This window comes from Ascaphus truei, chromosome 15 (genome assembly GCF_040206685.1).
Source record: "Ascaphus truei isolate aAscTru1 chromosome 15, aAscTru1.hap1, whole genome shotgun sequence".
In the NCBI taxonomy this organism is placed as follows: domain Eukaryota; kingdom Metazoa; phylum Chordata; class Amphibia; order Anura; family Ascaphidae; genus Ascaphus; species Ascaphus truei.
The window spans coordinates 4,562,673-4,574,742 of NC_134497.1; the positions used below are offsets into that span (position 1 = coordinate 4,562,673).

Below are 12,070 nucleotides of genomic sequence, written 5' to 3' on the forward strand. Positions count from 1 at the left end.
CAATAGTGTAAAATCTAACAAATACAATGTATCTATTTGTTCCTACACTGCGCGCGCATATGTGTGTGTGTATATATATATGTATATATGTATATATATATATCTATCTATCTATCTATCTAACACACACACCACACACCACACACCACACACCACACACCACACACCACACACCACACACCACACACCACACACCACACACCACACACTTTCCCCCTTTTTATGCTCATGTAGTGGGCCCCTACCTTCATACATCAGTCTAACATTGGGAGGTATAAAAAAACCAAAGCCTTTTAAGTAAGGTGAAAACCACTGAATACAATCCAAGTCTTTAAAACCCGAGAAAGACCCCCGAGCATGAATTATACAGCAATATATAATGTGGGTGTTTATTTTGCACTGGAGGGAGGGGTTGCCAAACATTGGGCAGCATGGTCTCTCTCTTTACACACAATACATGGCCTGAAAAGACCTTCACAGATTTGATGTGTGCAATCTTCTTTATCCTGTCCGGCCAAAGCAGTACATAAGAACATTACCGACAACAAAAACAGAACTCACCCATCTGCAGGGGTCGCTGATTAGATTTATGAAGAGAGGGGAGAGCTTTGTGCGCCTGATCTCACTGGAGGTTGTGTAGGAAACCGCCATGAAGCATTCCGCACAAACCTTGCGCATTCCCCACGCGCTGTCCGAGCACAGCTCCAGAAACTTTGGGATCTACCAAAGGAAACAAAGGCCTTAAAGCCGCAAATCTTCCCTTTTCGTATTGTTTTATTTTTTAAGAATCCTAACCGTTTAAGTGATCCGGTGCTGAACTGCGCCATTTTTGGCCCCGGGCTACATAATAATGAGGTTGAAAGACAATATCTATCAAGTTCAACCTATGTTGTATGTACTTAAAGTTTTAGTTGTCTGTGTTTTTGCAATAGGAAACCGCAATAGCTCTGAAAACGTCGCGGTTCCCCATTGGCAGGCGGCGGCGGTGGGTTTTGGCAGCCATTTTGAATTACTGAACGGGCGCTGACACACTGGCAACTAAAACCAAGTATCTTGAGAGGTTCCCAAAGTGAAAAATAGCGCAGTTCGACTAAGGAGGACCCTCCAGTTCTTTACAAAAAAAGAAGTAGGTTCATAAGATGATATTTGATTACCACGAGTCCAGAGACCCACCTGTCAGGGACAGACAATACCGGTAAATGCATTGTATAGCAAACCAATAAAATACACAACGTTTAGCGAGCACTGAATATGCTTCAAATAATGCAGGCGAGCCAAACTGAAGCTCACAATCTATTATACATACCAAGAATTTCTCTGTGGCTTCTTGGCCAACTGAATTGCAGACATCTCCAAAGTTTGCTGCACAAACCTAAAGAAAAACCATGGGTCCAATAAATCAAGGTCTGAACATTCATAAATGTTTGTTTTCTTTACTGGCAGTTTATGCTGTCATAACACTTATAATTGGCCTTCTACTCCAATTACCCCTAATGAGAAACAAATTGTGATGGCGAAACTGCTGCTTCTTTAAATTACCATCCGAGTGCATTTAAGGTTTGCTGAGTGCAGCCAAGGGCGTATCCTAATAACTGTGTGTGCTAAAAATGACTGATCTGATCGTACACGGAATAAATATATCCAAGTATGACTTCTATTAGTCAAGATTAAAGTTTTGTACACAGAATATGACAATCCGGATTCCAGCTGCTCCATTTCAAATGACTATTTACAGATAAACATATTTGGGATAAACATTCAGCGAGCCAACAGCGAAACACTTTTTTTTTTTTAAAGGCTGCCAGCAAAATGTTAAACTCAGATTTACGCACGCATATTTAAGCGTTAAGCTCTATTCTTATAGATCACTACATTTTTTGTTCCATGCTCCCCTACTCCCCCTCTTGCCTCAAGGTGATAAAGGCCTATTGTCATATCCTACTTGTGGGATTGTTACCAAAGACATGTTATTTCAAGAATGTATCTGAACTTGTTTTTGATTGTTTTCTCTGGCACAGAGCACAGCTGGTAATCCTGCGTGCTGAAAGGTGTCAGCTGTACAGAAAAGAAAAAACATTCAAAAACAAAAAATGACCTCTCGCTCAACCACAATACGAGGCTAAATACGTTCGTTCCAGGTAGGTGCACCTGGGGAAAATAGGGTAGAATGCAAAAAGTAATCCCACATGATATCCCTGGACATCATGTGTTTGAGAAAAGACCAGGTTTGAGTGCAGTTAACCTGGGGGCTTGTTTCTGATCCCAACTTTGAGATCACTTTCTGCCAGAAAAGAAAACAACCATCTTCTTTCAGCTCATAATAGAAATGAAAGACACTCGTCAAACCTTCCGAACTTGAAATAATTTCCCATCGCTGCAGAGATCGCAGAAACGTGGAAGTAACATCTGTTCGATGGTCTGTCTGCCCAGCATGGAAATCATTTTACAAATAATCTAGGCCAAAGAAAACAGTGAAGTCACTTACACATTGTGTGAATATAGCCCGAGACAGAGTTGTGAAAAACAATACACAAATACTCACTTTGGAGGACACTATGTAAATAAAATGACATTTACAATGTGACATTGTCAATGTGTGACATTGTCAATGTGTGACATTTAAATGGAGACAGATGTTGGTAAACGAAGGTTCTCATTGTTTAAGTAGGTGGGGAAAATGTCCTGTGATACGTGTTACATTAGAGAGGTACATAGGAGGAGGTTGGAAAAAAAACATGTCCATAGAGTTTAACCTACACTACATTTAGTTGACGGATACCCGCCCTAGATTTGTATTTATATTTATACAGAGGAAGCCAAACAAAAAACCCCAGTGACGTCTGATAAGGGGAAAATAAATCCCTTCCCGACTCCAGTAATGGCAGATTTCTCCCTGGATCGACATCCTTCTCATATTAACTTATTTGGTATATCCATGTATACCTTTCCTTTCTAAAAAGATGTCTAACCTTTTCTTAAACATATCTATTGCATCTGCCATCACAATCTCCCATATGTAGCAAATTCCACATTCTAACTGTAAAGAACTCTTTCCTATATGCTAGTGAAATCTCCTTTCCTCCAATCTCATAGGGTGGCTGTGTCATGTGTACTGTCCCTGGGATGAATAGTTCCCTGTATGGGTCTTCAGAGTATTTGTAAATACCTGCTCCCACCATATCAGTAATGTGACCATATATTTGTTTACAGAATATTCCTTTCTATAAAAAGGGTATTTATTGTGATGCAAACCACAGCCAAACTGAAACCTCACCCCCGCCATGTGCCGTCAGGGCCAAGACAAACGTGATACAACAGGCGCTTTGGCTTTGAGATATACCCAACGCAATAAGAATAATGTCCGCCAAATTCTTTGATGCTTCATGGTCGGGGGCACACAGGAATAGTTACTTTCAGGTGAGCACATGGAGTCAAACCAGAACCAATACATCTTTTTGAAACCCATTTCAGAATCACAAGATTGTGCTAGGCAGAGTGCACAGAAATATCTGTGTGTTACTGTCAGAATCAATGGTCTAGTACATTGTTTCCCAACTCCAGTCCTCAGGGAACCCCAACAGGGCAGGTCTTAAGGATATCCCTGCTCCAGCACAGGTGGGTCCATCAGCGGCTCAGTCATTTTGACTGAGCCACCTGTGCTGGAGCAGGGATATCCTTAAGACCTGCCCTGTTGGGGTTCCCAGAGGACTGGAGTTTGGAAACACTAGTCTAGTAGAAACACATTCTTCAAATGCCAATTGTTCTTAAAAACACGTTTTGCAATGCCTTTTATTTGTAAACAATCCATCCGTTACCTTCCTCATTGCGATACCACCCCATGTCTTCTTCTCAAGCACTTGTATTTCAGATGTTAAATGAGCAATTCATGCTTTTCTATTTTCACACTGGATTGAAGCGGGGCGTCTCAGGAGCGGAACCCCGTTAATTTCAGCTCCGGGGACCCCCTGCTTCCCGAGATAGACCTCCAAAGGGGGGAGCTTGTATCTCAGCAACGTTTAAAGCTCCCGTGTCACACGGGCCAATAGGAAGCCGCAGAGGATGAAGTCACGACTTCTTATTGGCTCGCAGGGAGCGGGATCTCTGAAACTCCGCCATTACGTGGACACCCCATACGAGGGTCTCTCAGGAAGCAGCGGGTCCCCGGAGCGGAAATTAATGGAATTCAACTCATCGCTTCAATCCGAAGTAAAAATAATAATAATGATAATGTGCAAAACAAAAACGATGGCTTCTTTAAATAAAAATAACAAATACATTAATTATCCCCACTTTCATATTCCCGGAAGTGGTAAAAAAAAAATATATGGCCCTCCAGCAAGGAAAGGGTTAAGGAACACACACACACACACACACACACACACGCGCTAAACAATCTTGCTGTGTACCTGTAATCTGCACACCGGGGCTGCCTGCACAGACATGCACAGAACATTGTGCCAGGATTCCTGCTCTCTTACTCACATTTACTGCCTCCACCTTGTACTCATCATCGTTGTCAAGAGCTGAAAGCTCCAGCAGGATGGGGCAAACCTTGTTCTCCACATCGTTCTGCTCGATCAGGTCTTGCTCCAGTAAGATCAGCAACGCTTCCTGACTCGCCTTTCTGACCTGCAGTTAACAACGTGTAATAAAATATATAACCGGACGTAATAATTTTTTTTTTTTAACAAACGCTTAACTTGACTTTGTGTTGTGCGTGTCTTCTTCGCGCTGGCCGGGTCTAGTTATAATAACGTGGAAACCTGACATTTGGTGCCTACACAATATGCTGTGAAGCGCTTTCCCGTGCTGAAGAAGACTTCGGCCCACTCAAACGAACGCGGCTTAAAGCGTCTAGCACCAGGCAGGCGTCCTCGCTGCACGGTGTGAACGGGGGCTGTTCTCGTGTAAAGTGAAGGGCCCCCAATCAGTGCTCACCTGGTTATTAGGGTCTGTGAGGTAGCGAACAAGAATGGGCATGAGGTATTCGGAGAACGCTCTGGGGAAATGTGGCCGGCTCTCCTGCAGAAACATGGTAATCTGGGGGACCTGCTCCATTAATTCGGTTCGTACAGTAGGTTCTGCAAGGGATTAAAAAAAAAAAAAGTAGGATTAAATGACACACACACACACACACACACACACACACACACACACACACACACACACACACACACACAGATTTACTGTAACAATATACACCTCTCCAGTAAACGTGTAATTATTTTACTGTACTCAGCCACATCTATTATCCATGTACGCACTACTTTTACAAGAAATAACTCATTTCTGCTAATTGTTCTCGCTCTCTCTGGAAACTCATCTCCTATGCCTCATCTATATGTTTAGTGCTTCAGCACAGGTGGCTCAATCAGTCCCAGCTTCAGCACAGGTGGCTCAATCAGTCCCAGCTTCAGCACAGGTGTCTCAGGCTTCACCTGAGCCACATGCACTGAAGCAGGGATATTTTTAAAACCTGACCTGTTGGTGGCCCTTGAGGACTGGAGTTGGTCACTCCTGCTCTAAAGCTGGCCAGTCTGTACCTGATCTCTGCCTCCCCTTTCGTTACACATTGCAGTATATTCATTTCCATTGTGAGGCCAACAACTGGGAGGGAGCGGCCAGTATTAACACAGGATTAACAGAGCGAGAGCAAAAAGCTGACCATCTGACCTGCATCTTCTGACAGGCGGACAACTATTTCCATCACAGTTAGGAAGTCTTCTTCATTGCTGCTGAAGTCTCTCAGTACGTCCAACAGCCCCCTAGCGATAATCTGCCTGCAAGGGGAACACAAACCGGACATATGATAACAGCAAAATACACCGCTAGAAGTGGCAGTGAGACAAGGAGGGTACCCTATAAAAAAAAATGTATTGTACAACAAGGAGTTACTTATTTGCTAACTTGACCTTGACCAGCAACGGATGGAACAGATAGCTGCATTATGTAGCTTGATGTTGCCACAGGGATGTTGATCAATATGAGATTTCATAAGTGCTTATGGAAATGGCCGTATTTAGAAGACCTTTACCTCTGCAGTAATTATTAATGGAGCTGCATTGCTTTGCTATTACAAAACCTGCCATTTTGCACATGGACATATATGTTATTTAGCAATTTAGAGGTATAGCAGGATTTTCTGGCTCAGAGACCGGAAATGCCTACAAAAGTGTGGCTGGCTAATTCAAGGCTCAAATATAAACACACGTACACACGTACACATACACCTTTTTATAGTGTGAACAGGTAATGTAACACTAAGCAAAAGGTAGGTACGATCTTTACCCAGCTAAATGTTTCTCGAATATAAAACAACTAAATCCAAAGATCTTTCATTATTAAAAAAAAAAAAAAAATGAAGTCAAGTCCAATTGGAATATTAGACTCAAATGTACCGATGGTGACAAATCTTGTTAAATAGGAGATAAAAATGGAGGCTTACGGGAGGGTGCATGCGCGGCTCGGCAGGTAATGGCAGAGTGAACCTGCAGCTCCCGGGACCCGCGGCCGAACAACGCATAAATCACAGACATATATCCCGCTCGCCCACCAATTCTGGCCCCGAAGGGTCCCCAGAAATGATGGAGATGCCTCCCTAACAAAAACAGCTGGACGCCCAGGTGGTAACCCACATCTTTCAGCGGAGCTAGCGGTGGCCCACAGCAAAGCAGGGTAATGGCGGTACCTCCGGTCCTGCACCCCCACCCCACGACGTGTCCTCCAAGCGGGGTGGAGGAGAGTGTAAACCGTCCAAACAAGACATGGAGGCACTTTCTAAAAATATATCCAGCATCTTCCAGCAAGAATTGCAGAAAGCAACCCTGGACTTTAGAAAATATCTAAATGCCCCAGAGGAAAGAACGAGCAACATAGAAAATAAGATGGATGAATCTCCACAATGGCAAGCATCATAATTAGTGGTTCATTAGCAGGTGAAGACCGCACCCGAGCAACTGTATATACTCTTAATGACAAACCAGATGAATTTAACCAGTACATTTTTTATTCAGTTGAGCGACTTGAAATCCTAAATCTGTAATTCCTGGAGGGGACATTAATGCAGTCCTGAATCCTGATGTAGACAAGTGGTCACTCCCAGGACCTTCCCAACCTCTTTAAACTTCACACCTATCAAAAATATTCAAATATCTCATTCAAGACATCCCTTTGATTGACATACGGAGGGCACAACACCAAAGACAAAGATTATACGTTCTCCTCCCCTCCTCACGACACATTCTAGAAAATCGATTATTTCTTAGTTAGCCCAAATCTAGTCACATCCATTCCAACCACAAATATTGGTTCCATTACCTGGTCGGAGCATACCCCAATTCAAATTGATTTATCCCTCTCTAATAAACTTTCTCATTTCACATGGTGGAGGTTTAAATCTCCCAGATATCAATGACAAAATGCACACAAGTCTCAAAGGTCACTTTGTGGTTAATGCTGGAAATGTAACAGACTCTTTCTCTCTTTGGGAAGCCAACAAATCTTGGATATCAGAGGCTACTTTATATCCATGACGTATCATAAAAAAATTAAAGGCTATTCTATATTTTGAGACCAAAATAAAATAAACTAGAAAAAGCCCACAAAACCAATTCTAAAAAGCAAATTCAAGAGATTAACGTGGTCAAAATAAGAATTGAGGAGACTTCAATTGGAAGATGTCGCAAGGGCCATTAAATGGACCAAGCATATCTTCTATGACAAAGGTAACGCATCTGCCAGACTTCTTGTGAACAAACTAAAAAGAAATGCTCTAGAATCTTGGCTCTTAAACGTAAGGACGGTAATGTAACCTATAACCCCTGCCAAATAACTGAGATACATAGATTTTACTGAGACCTATATAATCTGAACAAAGAATTAGTACAACGGTATTATATGGCTACACACCTTAAACAGATACCAGCGTGGCACATGGATAGGGGCATAACACGTTGGCTGGATATTGAAAGAACCATCTATTCTCCCATTGCCCCCCTCCCTCCTGAGGTGTGAAAAAGAAGGCCCTCCCAATTTAACATTGACTGCTCCAGTCAAACTTTACTTTAACAATGTGGAGAAAGTCTCGGAGAAAGTTCAGCTTTTCCTCCTCCCCTTTGAAATGTATCCCTCTTTTCCATAATCCAGATTTTCTACCAGGTTTACCGAACTCTGCTTTTAAACACTGGAAAGAAAGGGGGAATCTTCTAAATAAAAGATTTACTTAAAGAAGATAAGATTATTGAGTTTGGTGACTTGAGAAAAATTCTCTCTCCCCCAAAGAGTGTTACCTGAAAAACCTTCAGGCGAGACTTTTTCTATATACTCTCTCCGCTAATGTAAAATTCCCGAAATCGATTAACCATTGAAAATATTTGCAGCTCCAAAACCTCTCAAAGGCTTGATCTCCAACCTCTACAGCAAATCAGTCCCAATTGGAGGAATTCTCCAAACATAACGACATGCTGCAGCTGGAGGCAGACTTCCAAATGGAAATGCCACTGGAAGACTGCCAAGACACCTGGGAAAGGGCATCTAAAACCTCTCTATGCTCCACCATAAAAGTGAACATACAGTATATACACAATTCTGTCGAGGTGGTACATGACTCCGGTTAGACTGAAAACCTGATACATGGGGTCTTCTGATCCATGTTGAAGGGGCTTTAATGCGGTGGGATCTCTACCACATACTTTCTAGTCCTGCTCGATTATTCAACCATTCTTGTCAAGGGTTATTGACCTCCTAGAATTTATACTAATGTCAAGATCCCAAGGGACACTGTAGATACTAGCTAAACCACTCGAAAACCTAATTTCCCGCCACCAATCTCTTCTCTCCCATATACTTACAGCGGCCCACTGTTCAACAAGAGCCTCATGCAAAAAGCCTAGCGCCCCCTTAATGATTCAATTTACCAACAGAATCAACAAAATAATGCTAATGGAAAAATTCAGCCCTCCTAAATCAAAATATCCCAACATTTCACGGGATTTGGGATCCCAGAATCAAATTCTCATAACGTAAGGTCCCGCAGTGCCTGTAACATTAGAGAGATGCTATAATAGTGTACCATGTGAGGCTGTTCCCACCTCCCTGACCACCCAGGTGACCACTATTCACCAATGGCCTCTAACGTGACGAATACTGCCTGGCTGCTCATGGATGTATCCAATTGTTGTATTGTAATCTCTCCCTCCCCATTTGCCCAACCCCCTCTCTTTATTCTGCACCCCCAATCCTTGGAAAACAAGCAATAAAAAAACAAACAAGTTAAAATATGATGGTTTACACCAGTCAATGAGACAGCAGAAAGCGTAAACCTGCCTCCACCCTGTTGAGCAATCTTCTGCCCAGGAATAGCGACTTCCTTATATTTTTTTTTATAAGAGCCATTTTATATATATATATTTGGTCATTATTAAGATGAAGTTCAATGCAATAAAAATCATGCACATAACCAAATCCACTTAACCAAGTAGCAAGACCCACATAAGAACAAGGTTATGAGTCAAACTCTGCGTAAACAGTGATAAATAACAGTGATAAATAACAGTGATAAATAACAGTGATAAATAACAGTGATAAATAACAGTGATAAATAACAGTGATAAGTTTAACTACATTTGTATTCTCACGTGTCAATGTTCTCCAGTTTATTCCCATGCGCTTACCTGTTAAATATATTATCGCTAAATGCATATTTTTCCAGCCGTGCAAGGGGAGTTAGGTTGTCCTGCCCTGGGATATCCAAGAACGCTGTTATCCGCATGCTCTCACAGTCTGGCCCATAATCTTCAAACCCAACTTGGAAAATAGAAACAGAAAAAAGAATTACAACCTGTAAAACTGTGTTGACATAGCAATAATATTGCTGCATACAAGATGACATCGCTGTATGGAAGTTAAATGCAACTCTTTCAGTTACTACTTTGCATATATTATTAAATAAAAATAAATAAAAAAAGCAAGTGCTTGACTAGGTACAAAGTGTTACAGATGTGTTTCATGCATATAAAACACAGAATAACATGACACGGGGTTGCATTTCACACCTGCTTGCTTGGGTTAAGTTACAGAACGAGCAGTAATTGAAGCAGCAATGGTATAGAACAGGGGGGCTCAACTCCAGTCCTCAAGCTGCACCCCACCCCCCTTCCCAACATGTCAAGTTTTCAGGATATTCCAGCTTCAGCACAGGTGGCTCAGTCAGTCACTGCTTCAGCACAGATTGCACAATCAAAGACAGCCTTTGGGATATCCTGGGAACCTGACCCATTTGGGGGGGGGGGGGGAGAAGGGTGAGGAGGGGGGGAGGGAGGAGAAGGGTGAGGAGGGGGGAGAGAGGAGAAGGGCGAGGAGCGGGGGGGGGGGGGGAGGAGGGGGGGGGGAGAAGGGTGAGGAGGGGGGGGAGAAGGGTGAGGAGGGGGGGGGGAGAAGGGTGAGAGAAGGGTGAGGAGGATGAGATGGGGGTGGGGTGAGGAGAAGGGGAGAGAAGGGTTAGGAGGGGGGGAGAAGGGTGAGGAGGGGGGGAGAAGGGTGAGGAGGGGGGGAGAAGGGTGAGGAGGGGGGGAGAAGGGTGAGGAGGAGGGGAGAAGGGTGAGGAGGGGGGGAGAAGGGTGAGGAGGGGGGGGAAGGGTGAGGAGGGGGGGGGAGAAGGGTGAGATGGGGGGGGTGAAGGGTGAGGAGGGGGGGGTGAAGGGTGAGGAGGGGGGGAGAAGGGTGAGGAGGGGGGGGGAGAAGGGTGAGGAGGGGGGGGAGAAGGGTGAGGAGGGGGGGGGGAGAAGGGTGAGGAGGGGGGGGGAGAAGGGTGAGGAGGGGGGGGGGAGAAGGGTGAGGAGGGGGGGGGAGAAGGGTGAGGAGGGGGGGGAGAAGGGTGAGGAGGGGGGGGGAGAAGGGTGAGGAGGGGGGGAGAAGGGTGAGGAGGGGGGGAGAAGGGTGAGGAGGGGGGAGAAGGGTGAGGAGGGGGGGGGAGAAGGTTGAGGAGGGGGGGGGGAGAAGGGTGAGGAGGGGGGGAGAGAAGGGTGAGGAGGGGGGGGGGAGAAGGGTGAGGAGGGGGGGGAGAAGGGTGAGGAGGGGGGGAGAAGGGTGAGGAGGGGGGGAGAAGGGTGAGGAGGGGGGGAGAAGGGTGAGATGGGGGGGGAGAAGGGTGAGGAGGGGGGGGAGAAGGGTGAGGAGGGGGGGAGAAGGGCGAGGAGGGGGGGAGAAGGGCGAGGGGGGGGAAAGAAGGGCGAGGGGGGGGAAAGAAGGGCGAGGGGGGGGAAAGAAGGGGGGGAAAGAAGGGCGAGGGGGGGAAAGAAGGGCGAGGGGGGGAAAGAAGGGCGAGGGGGGGAAAGAAGGGCGAGGGGGGGGAAAGAAGGGCGAGGGGGGGGAAAGAAGGGCGAGGGGGGGGAAAGAAGGGCGAGGGGGGGGAAAGAAGGGCGAGGGGGGGGAAAGAAGGGGGGGAAAGAAGGGAGAGGGGGGAAAGAAGGGGGGGAAAGAAGGGCGAGGGGGGGGAAAAGAAGGGCGAGGGGGGGGAAAAGAAGGGCGAGGGGGGGGAAAAGAAGGGCGAGGGGGGGAAAAGAAGGGCGAGGGGGGGGAAAAGAAGGGCGAGGGGGGGGAAAAGAAGGGCGAGGGGGGGGAAAAGAAGGGCGAGGGGGGGGAAAAGAAGGGCGAGGGGGGGGAAAAGAAGGGCGAGGGGGGGGAAAAGAAGGGCGAGGGGGGGGAAAAGAAGGGCGAGGGGGGGGAAAAGAAGGGCGAGGGGGGGGAAAAGAAGGGCGAGGGGGGGGGAAAGAAGGGCGAGGGGGGGGAAAAGAAGGGCGAGGGGGGGAAAAGAAGGGCGAGGGGGGGAAAAGAAGGGCGAGGGGGGGAAAAGAAGGGCGAGGGGGGGGAAAAGAAGGGCGAGGGGGGGGGGAAAAGAAGGGCGAGGGGGGGAAAAGAAGGGCGAGGGGGGGGGAAAGAAGGGCGAGGGGGGGAAAAAGAAGGGCGAGGGGGGGGAAAAGAAGGGCGAGGGGGGGGAAAAGAAGGGCGAGGGGGGGGAAAAGAAGGGCGAGGGGGGGAAAAGAAGGGCGAGGGGGGGAAAAGAATGGCGAGG

General features: G+C 46.1%; 1 protein-coding gene across 1 annotated transcript in view; it reads right to left on the minus strand.

Moving 5' to 3' along the window:
- The window catches only part of LOC142466426 (serine/threonine-protein phosphatase 4 regulatory subunit 1-like), a 34,600-nt gene that overhangs the window by 15,219 nt on the left and 7,311 nt on the right, over nucleotides 1–12,070 (minus strand). Inside the window, exons 3-9 of the mRNA XM_075571325.1 lie at nucleotides 9,672–9,804; nucleotides 5,674–5,780; nucleotides 4,939–5,081; nucleotides 4,483–4,629; nucleotides 2,347–2,454; nucleotides 1,307–1,372; nucleotides 562–720 (exon numbers count right to left, since the gene is read on the minus strand). Coding sequence (XP_075427440.1) covers nucleotides 562–720; nucleotides 1,307–1,372; nucleotides 2,347–2,454; nucleotides 4,483–4,629; nucleotides 4,939–5,081; nucleotides 5,674–5,780; nucleotides 9,672–9,804 — 863 coding nt within the window. The remainder of the gene's footprint in view (nucleotides 1–561; nucleotides 721–1,306; nucleotides 1,373–2,346; nucleotides 2,455–4,482; nucleotides 4,630–4,938; nucleotides 5,082–5,673; nucleotides 5,781–9,671; nucleotides 9,805–12,070) is intronic.